The sequence below is a fragment of the Lissotriton helveticus genome, chromosome 8 (assembly GCF_964261635.1).
Source record: "Lissotriton helveticus chromosome 8, aLisHel1.1, whole genome shotgun sequence".
Lineage (NCBI taxonomy): Eukaryota > Metazoa > Chordata > Amphibia > Caudata > Salamandridae > Lissotriton > Lissotriton helveticus.
The window spans coordinates 906,053,790-906,072,459 of record NC_136069.1 but is presented as its reverse complement, the minus strand read 5'-3'; the positions used below and the strand labels follow the sequence as shown (position 1 = coordinate 906,072,459).

The 18,670-nt window shown below is 47.4% G+C and overlaps 1 protein-coding gene across 2 annotated transcripts in view; it reads left to right on the top strand.

The window, feature by feature from the left end:
• Positions 1 to 18,670, top strand: part of NSUN3 (NOP2/Sun RNA methyltransferase 3) — a 190,337-nt gene that overhangs the window by 97,021 nt on the left and 74,646 nt on the right. For both annotated transcript variants that reach the window (XR_013599891.1, XM_078657710.1), the window contains exon 4: positions 13,868 to 14,022. Coding sequence is in view for 1 of the 2 variants with exons in the window: in XM_078657710.1 (XP_078513836.1) it covers positions 13,868 to 14,022 (155 nt within the window). In the remaining variant the exon portion in view is untranslated. The remainder of the gene's footprint in view (positions 1 to 13,867; positions 14,023 to 18,670) is intronic.

The window sequence follows — 18,670 nt, the reverse complement described above, 5'->3', positions numbered from 1 at the left end:
TTAGTGCAGCACTATGCGAGTTTTGTACCGCAAATGTTTTGCAACATGAGTTAAGGTGTCTGTAGTCCAAAACAAGACGATATGAATTGTCTGGCTTGGAGACAGGAAACAAAGGGTTGTTCATTTGTGAGGTGCAAGTTTCAATCACCCCCTGGTATTCAAGTTGATCTAGGATCTCTTTTACCTGTTTTTTAGCTTCTTGCTTAATCGGGTACTGCCTCTGTGCAGTAGGTTGTGATTTTAACTGGATTTTGTGAGGAGGAGAGTCCTCATCCCATCCCACATGATTTTTATATAAGGCAGGGGCTTGAGCTACTGCCCACTTTCTTGCAAGTGTATATTTTTTATGAATTGGAATATGGTTTGAGAAGGCAGGCATAATTATTTCTTCGCCATGTGGGCACTCCCTGACAAACTCTGGAGGCCAGTCTCGTTCAGCTAGAAGGATGTCATAGCCCTTGGAGAGATTATCCCAAAATAGACCCCTTATTTTTCTAGTCTTTTCCCCTTCTATACGCAATGTTATTTCATATATTTTATGAGGTTTGCTAACTCTGGTATCTGCAGTTTCCACCTGAATGTATTCATTCGTGTCCACTGTCTCCAGATGATTCATAAGTACTTTGCGAGCTATGCTCACTTCTGCTGCGCTGTCTAGCATTGTCTGAGCCCATTCTCCGTTTTTCAGCTGTGTCCTCAGTATTCTCGGCATTGTTAATTACTTTAATACTGGCTACCTTCTTTTTTGGAAATTGTAATTTTTTATTCTGATGAGCAGGTTCTTTGTCTTTGGACTTGACGTGCTCTTCCCTGTGTTCTGATCGTCCTCTTCTTTCCGATTTCTGCGAGGAAGTCTGAAAAGATTGAGAGGGACGTGTATCAATATCTTGATATCTATCAGGTTTTTTTATATTATCCCTATTTCTAAGGTTGTATTTTTTCACAGAGGGCTCCCTTTGGGGAGACTTGCATCCTTGATCAGGAGATCTTTCTCTCCGCCGAGGAGACCTTCCTCTGGACTGGAATCTTTTTTCTTTAGGATTGGATTGTTTATTTCCATCCCAGCTCTTTTTTTGAGTGTTTAAATTATTTTTTATAAATACCTTTTCAGGACTTTCAACTAGTTGAGGTTTCACTGGTATTCCACCCAAACTATCTCTTCCTAGTTCTTCATAGGATTTTTCTATGATTCTGGCAATTTCAGATGGTTGGTCTGCTATATTTGTCTCTTTTAACCTCTGGCGAATCGCCACATTTGCTGCTTCTCCCTTTATGTTGGCTAATAATATTGCAGAGACCTGCTTGAAATCTTTCAGTAGTTTCATACCGAGAGTTAAAGCGGGTTCTGGACCGTATTCATCTTGAATCTGTTTTAGCACATCTGGTATTACTGACATGGATGGTACACCATGTGTTTTTGTGTAAATGGAGGCAAAGACTGTTCCCCAAGTGTCACAGTCCTCCACATGTGGTGCGATTCCCATTGGGAGACAGATAGTCAGAATCCTATGTTTCTCAACAGGGGTGGTATCTGGAAACACCGCCTCTATTTGAGTGATTTTTTGTGCTAGCCAGAAAGGAATTTGTTCCCGTTTTGCGGGTACTTTACCTAGACAGGACTGTATGTTCTGAGGTGTAATTTTATTTGTGTTCCCCTGATGATTGGTCAGCTGTGGAATTTTAATTGCTGGTTGGATTGTTGAAGTCCGCATTACATATTGGACTAATTGTCTATGTATTTTTATTAATTGTTTTAGCTGTGCTAAAAGCTCTGGTGCAGGCATTTCTTCAATGTCTGGATGTGGTGTATATCCGGCTAGGACCGGCCACGTTGCTCCTGGTCTACCTAGTGGACCGAGCTTGGTGATGTGATTATTATGTTTTAGGGCGCCATGAAACAAGAGCAGGTGCTCTTGGAATTTGAGTGGTATTTCCACTTCCTCGAAAGGAGTGTACTCACTAGGAGGTTCCTCTATTTTGTTATAGTGGAAGTCCTTTGTTACAGCGTTTGCTGCTGGAAAGTTTATCCATGAATAGAATACCTCTGTCTGCCGATATTCGTGTGCCTCAATTACGAATATGACTGTACCACCTCTTGGTGTCAGTCCATTTTCTATAAGTTTTAGGGTTATAGATTTCCTTATGTTGACCGGGATGAGTATTGCATCTGGGTCATTTTCCAGCAGAGTATTGTCTGCTACTAGGAGTTCAGCTGCTAGTCTAACTGTCTCCCTTTCTTCTTCACTTTCTGTCATTTTACTGACAGGAAGGTTATTCTGTTTGTTTGCAGATCAGGTTTCTATGGAAACAAAGATTAGATGCACAATATTTTGGAACAGTGTATCCTTCAACGTTGAATTAACCAAGAACCATACATAGGAGTCTCCTCCTGCGAGGTTTGGCGGATATGACCTTTCACCCACTCCAGACGTCTTTGGAGTATTATGGGAAAAAAGGGGTTCTGTGTGAAAAAAGCACGACTGAGTTACTCTAATGTCTTGCGTTAGTTTTATCGCCTATCCAAACGGTTGGGCGCCATGTAGTGTAGTTCCTATTATCCCAATAGGCTCTGCGCATTGGAATAATATCTTCAATAGTATAGACCTAGGGCAGAGGTTAACTAGGTCTTCTACCGACGATATTAGACTTAAAGTTTTGTGTTTGCCAGCTAGCTCAGAGTTCACTAGAAACTTTCTCGAATAGGCGAGGAGGATTTTACCCTCCCTGGATAGACAAGAAGGGATTTAGTTTCTGACAACCATAGAACATAACAACTTTGCTCTCCCCTAATCACGAGTGTATCTCTAGAGTCGTGTGAAAACAATAGACAACTTATTTTACTCAGTCAGTTCAGTGCATTCTTAGTTTCACCAGATTGTAGAGAAAAGGAAAAGACGGGCGTGTTCAATAAAAGATGTTATTTATTGATCAGTCTCCTTTCTCATACAAGAGAAATGAATCGCTATTATTGTAATACTTATAGTTAAGTAAAGTGCATACAGTAAAGACAGAATTATAAAATAATACTGTAAAAGCATTGATATGGTTTCTAAGCCATATGATACTTTAAAATGGATAAAATAGATACATACATATATACATTTGACTAATCATACTCAACTGGTGCTTCTAACCACGCCTACCCCAGTGTACCTGACCTAAGCCTAATACGTGGGCGGGAGTAGATAAGTAGCAGTTTAAGTTAAGTTTGTTTGCCAAGGGACTGATTCGAGAATTCTCTGCAAGGGGTTATTCAGTTCTGTACCTGAGATCTAGAATGATGGAGGGCTGGTATCTCTTATCCCAGGTCTTGATATTCCAGCTGCCTGCGAGGGCTGCTTGGAAGCGCCGGAGCTGGATTTCTCAGCAGGAGAAAGGCAGCGTCTCGTTCTCAGCGCGTCAGGAAGGCGGGGCAGCGCCTGTAGGCTTCGCTCTCTGCTGGGCTCCTCGGCACGTCTCGCTGCTCCGATCTCGTCACCACCGCATGTGTTTGCTTAAGGCAATGTCGGTGATATTTATACCTGAAAGGTGCCGAGATTGACGTAAGGATGGACATATATACGTCAATAAGGATGTCATATGAACGGGCTCGTTCGCACATTCTTTTGCTGAAGTTCTCTGTGAAATCAAAACAATGGCTATGGGAATTTCCCAGGTCGCTGTAGGTTTGATTTGTTTTGAGAACTCCGTATGCCTTATCAGGGGCTGGAGGAATATCGCTTGTCTAATTAGATGGCATGCGTTATGACCTAATCAGATAACGCGCTTCTGTGCCGTGGTGTGGCTTAATCAGATAACGGTTTTTGCACCGTTAGATGGCTGCTAGTTAATTATTAACCAGACCAGGGTCAGGAATAGGGGAATCGATACAGTACCTATAGGAATACATCACAGTTGTTTGAGTTGGTTGTGTGGGGGTTGTGGGCAGGGTCTGTTGATTTCTGCTCTTTGTCCTCCAGTATGTGTGGAGGATATGCTGTGCATGTTTCTTTCGACAGAAATTATACATTAAATATGATGGACCGATTATTGACTTTCAGTTGCTCCCTCTGCTGTGTTTAGGTGTACTGCCATCGACAGATTAAGGAAAATGTAGTGGAAAGATGACGGACTTGAATCCGTCAAACCTGCTATACTCTAGATGGGATAGATTTCAAAAGCGGTGGACAGTTTTGGATGGCCCATCCGCATCTGCCATACTCTAAATCTGGCCCTTAGTTCTGTGAGGTTCTCTGACTTCGTTGTTGCTATTTAAAATACGGGTGAGATTAGAAGGCCTGGGCAAATTTCAGTGGAGTAGTCATATCTAGAACCTTTGCAATTCATTATGCAAGACTAATTGTTCCTAGTTCCCTGAGTTAGTCACCCTAAGTTATTAAAATCTTTTTTGAGGTAACGATAACAATCGTGAGTCAATTGTGACTCAATTAAATTTTCTAAACACACTTTTAATTCAATGTTATGCAAGAAGCCACCAATATCTCAGTGTCTGGCTGTGGGCTTGCCAAGTGATCCTCTGTAGTTATGCACACAAGAAATTAGGGTAAAACGATAAAATTTGATCTAAGCAAAGGTTAGCCTGAGTAATGTCAGACAATTTGGAAATACCAAAACAACATCACTGTTCTGATCAAAGAGTCTATGGCATGTATCGTCTGTTGAGATATTAATGTCAAAGTAATCAAAGATAGGTGGTCAGTAATGTGCAATATATTCCAATGAAGATGAACTCAATTTCAGCTGCTGTCAGTATGCCACTGTTAAATGTCTCTCGTTTCATACCTGTGTTAATAATAGATAAAAACGTAGACACAATGCCCTGTACATTGTATTCCTTCTTCTCCCACAGTGCCAGAAAGCCTTTTGAGCTTGATAAATGTATCCGGGAGGCACAAATTCATTAACAATAGATGCACAAACATATGTAACCAAATTCAAGCTGAACAAGTCACATTTGACCCCTGGGCCTTGCCCAAGTCAAGAGACATTGTGTGGTGTTTCACCATAAAATTAATATATATTAAATGTAGTTCATTTTTCCCTCAAACAAATATTTTGCATGATGAGCCAGCAACTGGTTGCCCAAGACAACACAAAAAACATGGTTTTACATTTCTGCATAATTCTTATTTTTATTCGAGAGAATCATTCACTCCTTAGTTTAAAAAAAAATCTTGTTTACACTATTACAGACTTGTACCAGCAATTCCAAAATTAGAATTAGGCCCTCTACAGCAGGTGCAGGCAACATCACTTCTGTAAGCAAACACATGCAACTATAACTACCTTTGGGGCATTGGCCTAGGTCCAGGCGCACAAATGAGCACAGCCCTTTCTCTAAGTGAGACTTGGTAGACAGCAGAAAGTGAAGTGTGGAAATGCTTGAAGCAATCATAACAACTCATACCACAATTAGCAACAAAAGCATTGGATGAAAATGAGTGACTCGGTTTTGGACACTTGTGCTTACTCTGGGCTGCTCTCTATTTTATTGTCCCTTCCCTGTCTGTGCCATTACAAATAGAGGCCAACTATATATAAATCAGACTTTGCCGCACACCAAAAGCCACAGTGCAGCCTGCATGCTGTCTACATGAAAACATAATAATACTCCCTTTCACGTTGTTGTACCCTTATTGTGCCGCAACAGGGCAGTGCTGCTTGAGCACTTAAGCGGCTTAAGCGCCAACCACTGTACAACGCCTGTTCGCAGCAACAGCAAAGAGTGATAGATGGCAAAGCATGAATCATTCTTAACTACAGCTATTTATTCAGAGCAGTATCCCATGACTTATTTTAACCCCTTCCATGCTGACGACGAGCTGAGCTTGTCATCAGCGTTACCTACCGTGTGCTGATGACGAGCTGAGCTCGTCATGTAACGCGGTAATTTAAAAAATGCCGCATACCGCGGGAAAAACGGCCGCACGCATGCGGTTAAGCTTGACACCGCACATACAGACAGCGACAGACAGGCCTTATCTGCTGCTGCTTAAGAAAAACACCTCGCCCCTTGTAACTTTCTCTTGTTTTGCTCTATCCAGTCCATGAATGCTGATTTGTTTATGGCATCTGAGCTGCTTCTGTTCAGAAATAGCAAGGGTAAACTTTTAGCAACTTCTGAAATGGGTTTCCCAATAGTTAATATTTCGCAATTTAGAAGGGGCATGTTGTGGTCACCCCATGCAGATTTGGAGGGAAGAAGGGGGGAAAGCACACCGACTACCATTTTGTGTGTGTAAAAGGCCGCTTTATTGAAACAGGTGTTCATCACATTTTATTAAAAACTGGCAAACCGCCTTACAAAACTAAAACCTCTCTAAACATCGAGTTACCTGGCCCCTTTTGTTTTTCTCCCCCCACCCCTACGATCCCCACATGATAAAATCCCCCACCCTGCAATATACAAACATATAACTCAATTACATCATAATACTATCCAATTGTATCCCCTACATCCTAACTCCAAAACCTCCCAAGACCTACAGTCCTATTTGCCTTCTTGCAACTGTAACTAACTACCCTCTAATGTAACTCCCAAACTGGTTACCCTTTCCCCGCTCCCGTTCCCCAACTCCCCAAACTTAACGATAAAGTACCGAACTCCAGCCAAACTTGGCCAACATCAAAAACAACTCCGCCAGCACCTGTTCCAAGCGACAACTTACATATAAACCCCCCCTGTGAACCTGTCCCAACACAGCCCCCCTAAACAAAACCAAAACCTGGCCTAAAACACCTCCCACAAAAACCCAAAGCCCAGGGAGGGAGGGCGGTGACAAAAAAGCTCCTGCCTAACTCGCTCCCAGCCACCAGGTCTCAGTACCTAAAATGGTGGCTGGGAAAACGCGGGCTCCCTATTTAAACCCTTGGGCTGCTAAACTTCATTTTGGGCTGCCTTTGGGCTATCCCTAGGCTGCCCAACAAGGCAAAATGGCCGCTCATTTACTCTCCCCCCTTCCCCCTCCCAAATCTCCCCGGGGGGCAGACCTCGCGGCTCGGCTGCCCCCCAAGCCCCCCTTGGGAGGGAAGAAGGGAGGCTAGCACACCGACTACCATTTTGTGTGTGTAAAAGGCCGCCCTATTGAAACAGGTGCACATCACATTTTATTAAAAACTGGCAAACCGCCTTACAAAACTAAAACCTCTCTAAACATCGAGTTAGCTGACCACTGTTGTTTTTCTCCCCCACCCCTACGATCCCCACATGATAAAATCCCCCACCCTGCAATATACAAACATATAACTCAATTACATCATAATACTATACAATTTTATCCCCTACATCCTAACTCCAAAACCTCCCAAGACCTACAGTCCTATTTGCCTTCTTGCACTGTAACTAACTACCCTCTAATGTAACTCCCAAACTGGTTACCCTTTCCCCGCTCCCGTTCCCCAACTCCCCAAACTTAACGATAAAGTACCGAACTCCAGCCAAACTTGGCCAACATCAAAAACAACTCCGCCACCCAGCGAAAGGTGGAGGTTAGGTGATTACACCACCTCCCCCTTTCCCTGCCCCGCCCCCTTTTTTATGCAGAAAGAAACACCAGTGCAGGCCCCTACTCTCGGTGCACCCCCAACAAACGGGCCAAAACTTCGCGGAGCTCCAACAGGTACAAATCCATCCCCATACGGGAAAGGTGAACCCCATCACCCCTGAACAATTTGGGCGCGTCGTACTTTATGTCCCTATGCCAGATGCCGACAAAAACGCACCATCTCCACATTAAGCTTCCGACGCGCCTTGTCTACCGCCTGCGTCTTCACCGCACCTCGCCACACCCTTCGCGGTATCAGCTCTGTCCACACGACCGTACACCCTGACCAAGTCCTCCCAAGCTCCGCTTAATCCTTCCTCATCGCTCGCATCAACACCAAACCTGTCTCCTGCACCATATCATTCTCCCCTAGGTGGCGAACCAAGACGTCCGGACACCGCCCCCGCCTGCACCAGACCATTCAGCGTAGGGATCAACTCTTTCCATCTCATTCCCCCTCCCTGACCAAACAACCTGAAACATTGCAGGATTGAAACCCAGGTTATCGCCAAAATAGCTATCCTGCGCTTGCAACTTGGCCCTCTTCACAAAGGAATGGCCCACAATCCAAATCAACATGTCCCGGGCCATGGGACCCGCCACCGAACCTGAAACGAGAAACAAATGTCAGTAAATATGTCCCCCCAACATCCCATTGCACGTTCAAAACAACTCCTTGCTGCGCACATAACGCCGATAACAATTAGAGGACCATCTCCCAAGGCGCATAATGTCCCCCTGCCCGCACCCTCGTCTATGTGCTTCCGACGCCGCCACAATCCGAAACAAGTGCGTGCCATACCGTCTGCCATCAACCCCCACCGTAGCCAAAGCCTTCCGCAGCACTGCCAACAACTGTGACCCCGTCGCCCCTCTACCATTCGCGTGTTGAAACACCAACCCGTCCACCCCATGCAGCCACATACGTTGTCCTGGTCGACTCCGCTAAGGATCCTAGAACCAGTTGCCACATCCGCTGCGGCATTGGCGTCGAGTCCCGCTCCGCGTCCTCGGCTAACCCACGGAATCTCCCCCACTGCGAACGAGACAAAGCATCCGCAATGTCATTGTCAATCCCTGGGACATGCACCGCGCGAAAAGCAATGTCATGGTGCAAGCAACCCAACACAAACACTTGCAACAGCTTCAACACCTGCTCATCCCTGGCGGACTGGCGATTCACCACCTGGACCACAGCCATTTGTCCACGTTGAAAGTCACCCGTCAGTGGGCCAGCACCTCAACCCACAGCCATACTGCCACCACCAAGGGGAAAAAATCCAGGAAGGCAATGCTCCTCCCACCCCCCAGCCACTCAGGGGGCCACCGCTCCGCACACCACTTCCCGTTCCAGTAGAGCCCAAACCCGTCGCTGCCCGCCGCGTCCGAGAAAATCTGCACGTCCCACACCATGTCCTCATCCCTCCGCATGGGCACCCCATTGAACTGTGTCAGGAAAAACCGCCACATCCACAAATCCGAACGCCCGCCGACAAACGCACGTGGTGGTGCGGAGGCGTCTGTCCAGCCAGGGCCCGGCCCAACCTCCTACAGAACGTCCGCCCAACGCGTACCACTCTGCACGCGAAGTTGAGGTGTCCAAAAAGCACCTGAATTTCCAACACTGTCACCTTGTGCTTTGCCACCATCACCTCGAGCAGCCCCAACATCTGCTGCTGCTTGTCCCCTGGCGACCGTGCCTCCATCAACACTGAGTCCAGTTCAATACACAAAAATGACAGCGCCGTGCCTGACCCCACTGTCTTGTCCTTCCTGAAACCCCGTCCGCAACCGATCCGCGGCCCCTTTATCCGGGTAATTACGCAGGGCCGCTGTCAAACGTTCCAAACTAACCGAAGTACGAGCCCTTTGGCCCAGACCCCTTACCGCCTCGGACGCTGCCAGACGGCTGAGCGGTGCCGGCGCGCGCACTCCCGACCGAAGCCTGCGAACCCCCGTGCTGCTGCCCGGTGGGGGCCCAACAACGGACCACGGGGTGTCCGTTCTTACCGCAACCGGAGCACTCATGCTGAAAATGGCAATGCTCCCGGGCACACGCCCCTTTATTGAAGTCCCAGCAGGTGCCCACTGCTCCGGACTGGCTCTTGAAACCGGCCCCCACACCCCCTCGGGTGGGGCGGCCCTGAAAGGGCTGATATATAATCGTGAGGCCACTGGCGGTAAAGATGGTCTTGCCCGACCCCGCCAGCCCCATCGTATGCTGCCAGAGATCGCAATCCAACTCACCCCGCTTTGCCTCCGGGTCCCACGCCATCCGCGCCTGGAACTCCTCGTCGTACTGTGCCTACGCATAACCACCCCCCATGATCTGCGCCTTCCGAATGACGTCCATGTATTTAAACAAGGACACCGATCGCTCTGGGAACTTTTCACAAAAAACACTTGTGAATATCAAAAACGCCGTCGTCCAATTTTCGATCGTCAAAGGCACTCTCGGCCTCTTCTGCAGCTCATACTCTTCCTCCTTCGTACACTCCTTCAACCGGACCGCGCGGTGCAATAACTTTAACAATTCCACATACTCCCCCTTCCATATCTTCTCTTTAGTAGACGCCATTAAGTGCGCCCCCAGCGGCTTCGTGACCCCCATATACGGGAGCTGCTTAATCTTCAGCTCCTTGCTCTCTGGTTTTGCCGCGCCGCCCGCCCCCTCCTGCGATCCCCCAGCGGCCGCATCGCTCCAACCGTCCTTGCTCTCCGGCTTTGCCACAGCGCCCGCCGCCGAATGTCCTTCCAAACTCGCGCCACCAGTGCCCTGCGTCCCCGGGACCACCATTCCTCCTTCCCCTCCCTTGTGATCCCCCTCCAATCCCGTCGCCCCGGGCGCCAGCGCGGCCTCATCCGGCCCCACACCCCGATCCACCACATACTTTCCTTTGCATAGCCGATCACCCCGCACCTCCCCCTCCCCCCCACCCCCACCGACACCATGCGCACCGCGGCCTTGCTTTTACCTGGAACCAAAGCATCCCCTCGCCGCTCTTCGCCTCTCCGATCCATCACCGACCTGTCCCCCGACTGTGTCCGGGCCACCGCAGCACCCAGGCCCCGTGACACCTGCAAGAAATTACTAACACCATTACTGGACCCCCGGCCGCCCTCGCCATCCCTCAATTCCCCATCCTCCAAACTGCTCCACCCCAGATATAACTCTGGCGAGCTGGCGGCGGTGCCAACTGCACCTTGCCGGAGGGCCACACCCCTTCTCTCCCCCCGCTCAAAACATAACAGTCCTCCGTGCCGGTGCTCCATGTCCGCCGATGATCCCCAAGCCACTGGGGCCCTGTGGGTGGAGGGGCCGGCGAGGCCGCCTGGGGCCTTCATGAGCCAGCCGCGACGTGATCCCTCGCTGACTCCGGGCTTGCCGCAGGAAGCTCCGCCCTCCCTTCTCCTTGGTGTCGCTGGGCCACCCCCAGCCTTACCAAATCCGCAGCCCCGCGCCGGCCGTCCCCCTGCAAGAGAAAAGGTACTGCGGTGTGCTGGGCCCCCGTATCTGCGTGCCCCCTCCACCCTACCCCCCCACCTACCTCCCACACCCACCTCCCACACCCTCAACCTCCTCATCCTCACTCCAGATTAACCCCCCTACGCCCGCTCCCCCCTCATCTGACGAGCTCCCCCCTCGCCCATCCCCCCCGAAAACCTTTCCCCACACTGACCTGCACGCTCCACCTCCCCTCCCCGACGGACCTGCCTCCTCCTCCCCACGCCCCGCCCTGCCCCCCTCCGCGTTCCGCGCCTCCTGCACCCCCTCCTCCCATGACTCGAACACATCCAACCCCTCCCACTCCCTCTCACTCTCCTTGGATTCTATCAATAATGGGGACACCCTACCCTACCCCCCCTCCTGCTCGCCTGTGGCCAGCTCCTCCTCTCCCACCCCCTGGCCACCGTGCCCCACGCCCCCTTGCAGCCCCCCCTTTGCCTCCCTCCTGCCAGCTATCCTGCCCCTCCCAACCTCACCCGCGGCCCCCTGCCTGGCAGGTGAGGGGCTCTCCGGTCTCCCTCTCAGCTTCGGGCCACATCCCCTCTTGGTATAGGCCTGGCCTCTTCGCCCCCTCCCTTCACTCTCACCAACTCCCACCTCAGTCTCTCTCCGGGCCCCTCCCGCATGACCCCCCCCCCGAGGCCTTCTCCCCCGCCCCTCCCATCCCCTGACCTCTCGTCCCCTTTCCCGTCCGCTTCAATGCCCCCACAGAGGCCCTGCTCACGGGCCGGGCCTCCCCGACCTCCGCAGACGTGCTGGGGCGGCCGCGCACCTACCTGCGCGGCCGCGATGATCCTTCCGGAGCGCTCTCTGCCCTCGGCCTCCTCCGCCTACCGCCCCGCCCCCAGCCCGACCCGCAGATGCCATTACAAGGCGCGCCGAGGCGCCACTGGCAGTGCGCCTCGGCCGCGCCCCCTGCTCCGCCTCCCCCGCACCGCCTGCCACAACCAGGGCGCGCTCCTGGCATCGTCGCGGCCCTGAAAACCCACCTGGAGTCGCGCCGTCTTCCGTGGCGGCGAGCAGGCGATGACCGCTGCCGCCACGCCCGCGGACGCGCCTCGCGCCGGGCACGCCGCCTCCCGCGGGCCCACCAGGAGGTCCATCCGCCCTGCCTCGCTCAGCAGGCGGATGGCCTCAAGGACACGCACATCGCCGTGGGACTCCATCACGCAGGTAAGACGCTGCAATAACCTTAAACGCTAGACAAAAAAGCTCCTGCCTAACTCGCTCCCAGCCACCAGGTCTCAGTACCAAAATGGTGGCTGGGAAAATGCGGGCTCCCTATTTAAACCCTTGGGCTGCTAAACTTCATTTTGGGCTGCCTTTGGGATGTCCCCAGGCAGCCCAACACGGCAAAATGGCCGCTCATTTACTCTTCCCCCTTCCCCCTCCCAAATCTGCCCGGGGGGCGGACCTCGCGGCTCGGCTGCCCCTGAAACCCCCCCTTGTGAATCGCTACTATATGCATCAATGATTTGAGACTGGAATTTCAGTCGCAAACCATTGAAAAGTTACTGACTCTTAATTTGGTGAAATCACTATTCTCAAAATGGAAAGGGCCCAAAGGCAAATGGGGTAAAAGTTTAGGAGACCACGGACAACCTTTGCGGCAGCTAACAAAAAAAACATTTTTTTAAAGCAGTCAGAGAAACTAGGCTTCTTTGAAAAATAAGAGTTTACTCTCTTTGAAATCAGTCACAGACATGGTGGTCTACTTACTCTTGCAGGCCACCACCCCAGTGATTTGGACCAATCAGAGTGAGTCGCAATTTTCAACCAACATAATGGGCCAGATGTACGACCATAGTATTTTGCAACTTGCAAATTGCGCTCAATTGCGAGTCGCAAAATGCCATGTACAACAGTGTCAGAGACACTTTTTGCGATTCCCAATGGGGTCGCAAATTGCATGCCTCATCAATATTCATGAGGCACCCACAATTTGCGACCTCATTGGGAATGACTGGCCCTCCTGGGTATGGGAGCCTGCTGGGCTCAGCAGACCTCGATGTCTGGGACTGCTTTTAAATAAAGCAGTTTAAAAAAAAATGCAGCTCGTTTTCTTTAAAGGAAAACGAGATGCATTTAAAAAAAGAAAAATGAAACGTTTTCGTTTAATTTTTTAAGGGCAGGTAGTGGTCCCTGGGGCCACTGCCTGCCTCTAAAAAATATTTTTCCCTGCATTCACAAAGGGGAAGGGGTCCCCTGGGGACCCCCTCCCATTTGCAAATTGGTTACCAGCCTCTTGTAGAGGATGGTAAATTAAGAGTGTTTGCGACCGCAATTGCGGTTGCAAAACATTCTTATATAGGGTAGCGAGACGGTATTAGGAAGGGACGCCCTTGGAACGCTCCATCCTAATAGCGAGTCGCAAATCCTTTTTAACGAGTCACAAACAAATTGCAACTCGCTAAATAGGGGTTGTACAGGGCCCTAGTGTATTTTGCACGCGCAAATGGGTCGCAAACCCGTTTGCGCATGCAAAATAGGGTCGTACATCTGGCCCAATGAATATTAATTGGGTACGTCGGATTATGACTCACCTTATTTTCCAATCCAACCTATCAGTACTTAGGTCGGGTCGCAAAAAAAAGTTTATGGGCACAAATTGCGACTGCTGTTTGCGACCCGAACAATAGTACATCTGGCCCTTAGTGTTGTGCCAATAGCTGCAAACTGCCGACGTGTTACTGGTTATTTTGTAACAACATTCTTCACGTTATCTTAAATCCCAAACGCATGCTTCTTGACTAGCCTTCCCTGCCTTTTTCATTTGCTGTTTATTATACATTTTCTTTTGGCTGTGCGTGTTTAGCTCACCTTCACTGCAATGAGTATGATCATCTGAGGTATCGATGGTTGAAGCAAACGCTAGAATCGTTCATCCCACCGCATGTGATGGACTCCGTGACAACCACACAACTAGATGGGAGACAAATAGGCCCGCTCCAGCCGGAAAGGTTTGACAAGGTATGTGCTGTGGTTTTTCACCAGTGCCCCTATGCATAAACAAAGACAGTTGTTTATTTTAAAGCATCACGGTTTTTACTCCAGTAACGGGTTAGAATAGTAGAATATATCACAAACAGTACAGTATGTTCAATATGATAACTAATCTCTTTGTCTAAATATTCTTTCAATAAGCAAAAATAACAATTTGAGTGTATTTATTTTATTGATTGGTAAAATCAGTAGGGGATAGATAGTACCTCCGTAGCGTTAGCTGTTGCAGAGTAAAAAGTGGTGTAACTTCTCTCACTGGGTAACCAGTTATTGAAATCAATGAGATCAGCAGCAAATGTGGCATGGAATCAATGTCTGTTGCCGAAGCAAAGGGATGTTCTTCAATGGGACCTGTCCCATAGGTATAACGGCAGTGGTCCTGATGCAAGAAGAAGTGATTGAAAAACTCCCTGAACAGGATCTTTAAAAAAGGTTTCATTGCAATGTTAACAATTGCGGCCATCACACAACATTATTTGATTTGACAAATATTGAGCAACAACAATGTATCTTATTAGCCCTACGCGATTACTAGGCCCGGGGAGATAACATAGCCTGTGCAGAGATGTCAGGAGACGTACGGAACGGGGTGGGAGGTTGGGAGGGATAGAGACTGGCGACGCCTTCAGTTATGAAGCCACTGATGTATACACGCTGATTACTGATCGAGCATTGACAGTTTGCATTTACTTGTAAGAAAATAACACCTTAATGTAGAGCTGTCCACGCTGATGTAGATGGTTTGTATAGACTAAGTACCATGAGGGATAATGAGCCAGATGTTTAAAGTTGACAGGGGGAGAAAAACAGAAAAGACTGTATAAGATGTGCAGAACCTGTATGTACAATGCAATATCTGGCTGCAGTCGTCAATAAAGAGTTAAAAAAAAAAAATTATCTTATTATTGTCACTCATCATGTGTCAATTTCCTGCAGCTGTTCTTAATGGGTAAGATAACCCTTATTAAAATGGTGGTGTTGACCAGATGTTTATCCGTCCTGCAAGGCGCCATGTATGAGATCCCGTCTGACCTTTAGTGAATTGGATAGGCTTTTAGTGCATCTCTTGTGGGCTGGGAAGCAGTGCAGGATTGGTTTAGCTTCTCTTAAGAGAGAATGGGACATGGGTGGTATTCAGGTCCCTGACTGGTATCTCTATTATTTGGCTGCCCACCTCCAGCATGCTTTCCACTGGCTGGACGGTGAGGATAACTGGGGGAGCCACCAGTTGGGCGAGCTCCTGATTGAGGGAAGAAACATCCCGGACGTGCTACCCCAAATGATATGGCTGAAGTGAGATAGGGCTGCGAGACGTGTAATACAACGGCAGGAAGACCCACACCTGTCTTCACGAAGCCGCCCTGCAGGGATGGGGGCTCCCGACTGTGGAGGAATTTTATGAATTCTAATTTGGGAGCATGTCCCGCTCACCTCCTCTTGCTGACACCATGAAGGATTTCCGGTAATACGAGCACAGAGGGGAGAAAGAGAGCAGGAGGAGAAATGTCTCCTCTGGCACTTTCTGGAGAAACTGTGTTTTTTAAGTTGATGTGACACTGGCAGCATCTTATTGAGCCAAGACTGGATAAATGAAATGAAGCCTTGTTTTTAAACGTGACTATTTTCCATTGAAAATATGTGCACTTGGACTATGCTTCAATGTGATGTTTTTGACACTGATAAGCAAGATGATTATGAATAATAAATTATACACAGTGTACTTACACTAGAAGTGCATTCTGGGAGTTGATGTTTGCACTACACGCCACGTGTTAATTTGGATTTAAGGCCTTCAGGGCTGCGCAGTACAATTTGGCTCACCTGTGATCAAGGCTGCTGGGACAGCTGAAACGCGCAAGGAAGAGAAATCTATGTTGCCAGTTTGCATTAAATAAACGCTGGTGTTCCTCAGATTGGGGCTTTTATATTTCTTGTTGTGTGGAATTTTGTATGGTAGGAAGCTCCACACCTGTCTTCACGAAGCCGCCCTGCAGGGATGGGGGATCCCGACTGTGGAGGAATTTGGAATTTTTTGTATATATATATATATATATATATATATTCACTGAAAAAAACATAGGTTTCACACCAGTTATAGTTAGGAATTAGCATTTAAAAAACCTATTAAATTCACTGAAAAAACCATAGGTTTCACACCAGTTATAGTTAGCTGGACATTTTACTCGCATAAAACCATTGAAATTCCCACGTTATAGTTAGTTGGACTCACTATAACTTGCGCGTGCAATGCACTGCTGACGACGTCACATATTACATCACTCATGACATGGTCAGTGACATCACTCATGACATCACTGATGACACCATCCAGTGAATGTGTGTCTTTCTGAAAAATAAATATGTGTTATATATGTATATGTAAAAGTTGATGGAAGAATAAATGTTTAAATAAGTGTTTACATGGATGTTTTAAAAAAAAAAAAATTGATTGGTTAACTGGTTTATTAAGTGTATCTTAGTGAATACATATATTAGAGAGTAATGTTTAAATATTCAAATATATGTATTAGTGTTTCACTTTGTGTATAAGTGGCTGCATGGGTTGGTGAGTGTGTGTGTATATGGGTTATTAGATGTTTTTTTTAGTATCAGTATGAGTGTCTGTATGGTTTGGTGGGGGTATTACCTAGCACATAGATGCATGAATGACTGACTCTCTCTTTGTATGTGTTTTGAAGACAGCATATGTGCAGGACTGTATGGGTGAATGAGTGTGTGTATGGGTGTGTTAGTGAGTGAATGACTGTCTCACTAGTGTCTTTATCAGTAACTACATATGTTTTAATCTAGTATATGTGAGTATTGATGTATATAAGTGAGTATATGTGAGAGTGAGAGATCGAAAGAGTTCTTGTTTAAATAAGTATGTGTTTCTATAAGTGATTGTTTAAGAGAGTAAGTATGTGTAAGTTTCCTTAGAAGTAAGGTGGTAGTGTGTGTATAGCTGTATATGCAAATACATGGATGTTTAATAGTTTATTTGTATGTGTGAGTATGTGTCAGAGTATCTTTTAGATGACTGTCGGTGTGTAAGAGGATGTATAGGTGTATCACTACATATGATGAGTGAGTATATGTATGAGTGACTATATAGAACTGTTGGTGAATGAGTGGATGTGTATATAGATGGTGGAATTATTGAATTGGTTGTTGTAACTGGTATGGGTATCTCCATTTTTTTGAAAATTTTAGTTTCTGTTTTTGAATATGTGTCTTAAGGGTTACATTACAGTGAAAGGAGGTCTGTCACTGTATCACAAGGATGGTGTCATCAGTGATGTCATGAGTGATGTCACTGACCATGTCATGAGTGATGTAATATGTGACGTCATCAGCAGTGCATTGCACGCGCAAGTTATAGTGAGTCCAACTAACTGTAACGTGGGAATTTCAATGGTTTTATGCGAGTAAAATTTCCAGCTAACTATAACTGGTGTGAAACCTATGGTTTTTTCAGTGAATTTAATAGGTTTTTTAAATGCTAATTCCTAACTATAACTGGTGTGAAACCTATGGTTTTTTCAGTGAATTTCAATGTTTTTTTAATAGCAAATCTCTATAGGTATAAAAAGTAAAAAATGTTATAACGAATTTTATATTGTATAATTATGTACATTTTTTTTATTTTAATTTTTTTTATTTTTTGCCCTGGGGCGTGTACCGGTGAACGCACGGGTAAGCGCAATGTTAGGGCGCGCACCCGGGCGTACTCGCGAACGAAAACAACATTGTGACATTTTGCGTAACCGCGTGATGCGTCTTATGACGCACTGCGTAAGCGCACCCGGAAGCACGCCAGCGCATACGATCGCGCAACGTCTCGACGCGCTTATGCTACGCGCCCGGGGCGCGTAGCGTAAGCGCGTCGGGTCATGTGATCTGAAAATAACACTTTTCATTGGTGCAGATCAGTTTTGGTTTCCAAATGATGAAAGCCTGGATCATGTGACTTGAAAATAACACTTTTCATTGGTCCAGAACAGTTTTGTTTTCCAAATGATGAAAGCCCCCACCTTTTTTCCTTATTCTGACTTTGTCCTTTGACTGAGGAAGACCTGTTTGGAGTTCTATCTCTACTCTTTACTAGTATAAAATGGCTACATTAGCAGCAGCAGCTGGAGCATCTGCCCCACCACCACCACCACCACCACCATCAAAAAGACCACCAGAAGATTACATTGGTGGTCAAGAGGAAGAGGAGGAGGATGATGAAGAGGAGGAACAGACAAGGCATTTCCTGCCTGAACATAAACAGCCCTACAAACCAAAAGAGCACTTTATATGGGAGTTCTACAAAATCCCAAGGGTTTTAAAAAAAGTAAACGCTGCAAAGGTGACTTGCTTGATTTGTGGTGCTGAGCTGTCCAGGGGGAACCCTAACAAAAAATATTCCTTCGGGAATCATACCATGATTCGCCACATGATGCGTTTGCATCCAAACAATTATTCTAATGCAGAGTTAAGGGACCTCTGCAGTAAGCTACCCCCATCAACATCTAGACCCTCAACATCCAAACAACCCACTCCATCGGGTCCGGGGGCAAGAGACACAATGGCTACTATTCAACCTAAGTTTGGCGATTACAAAATCGTG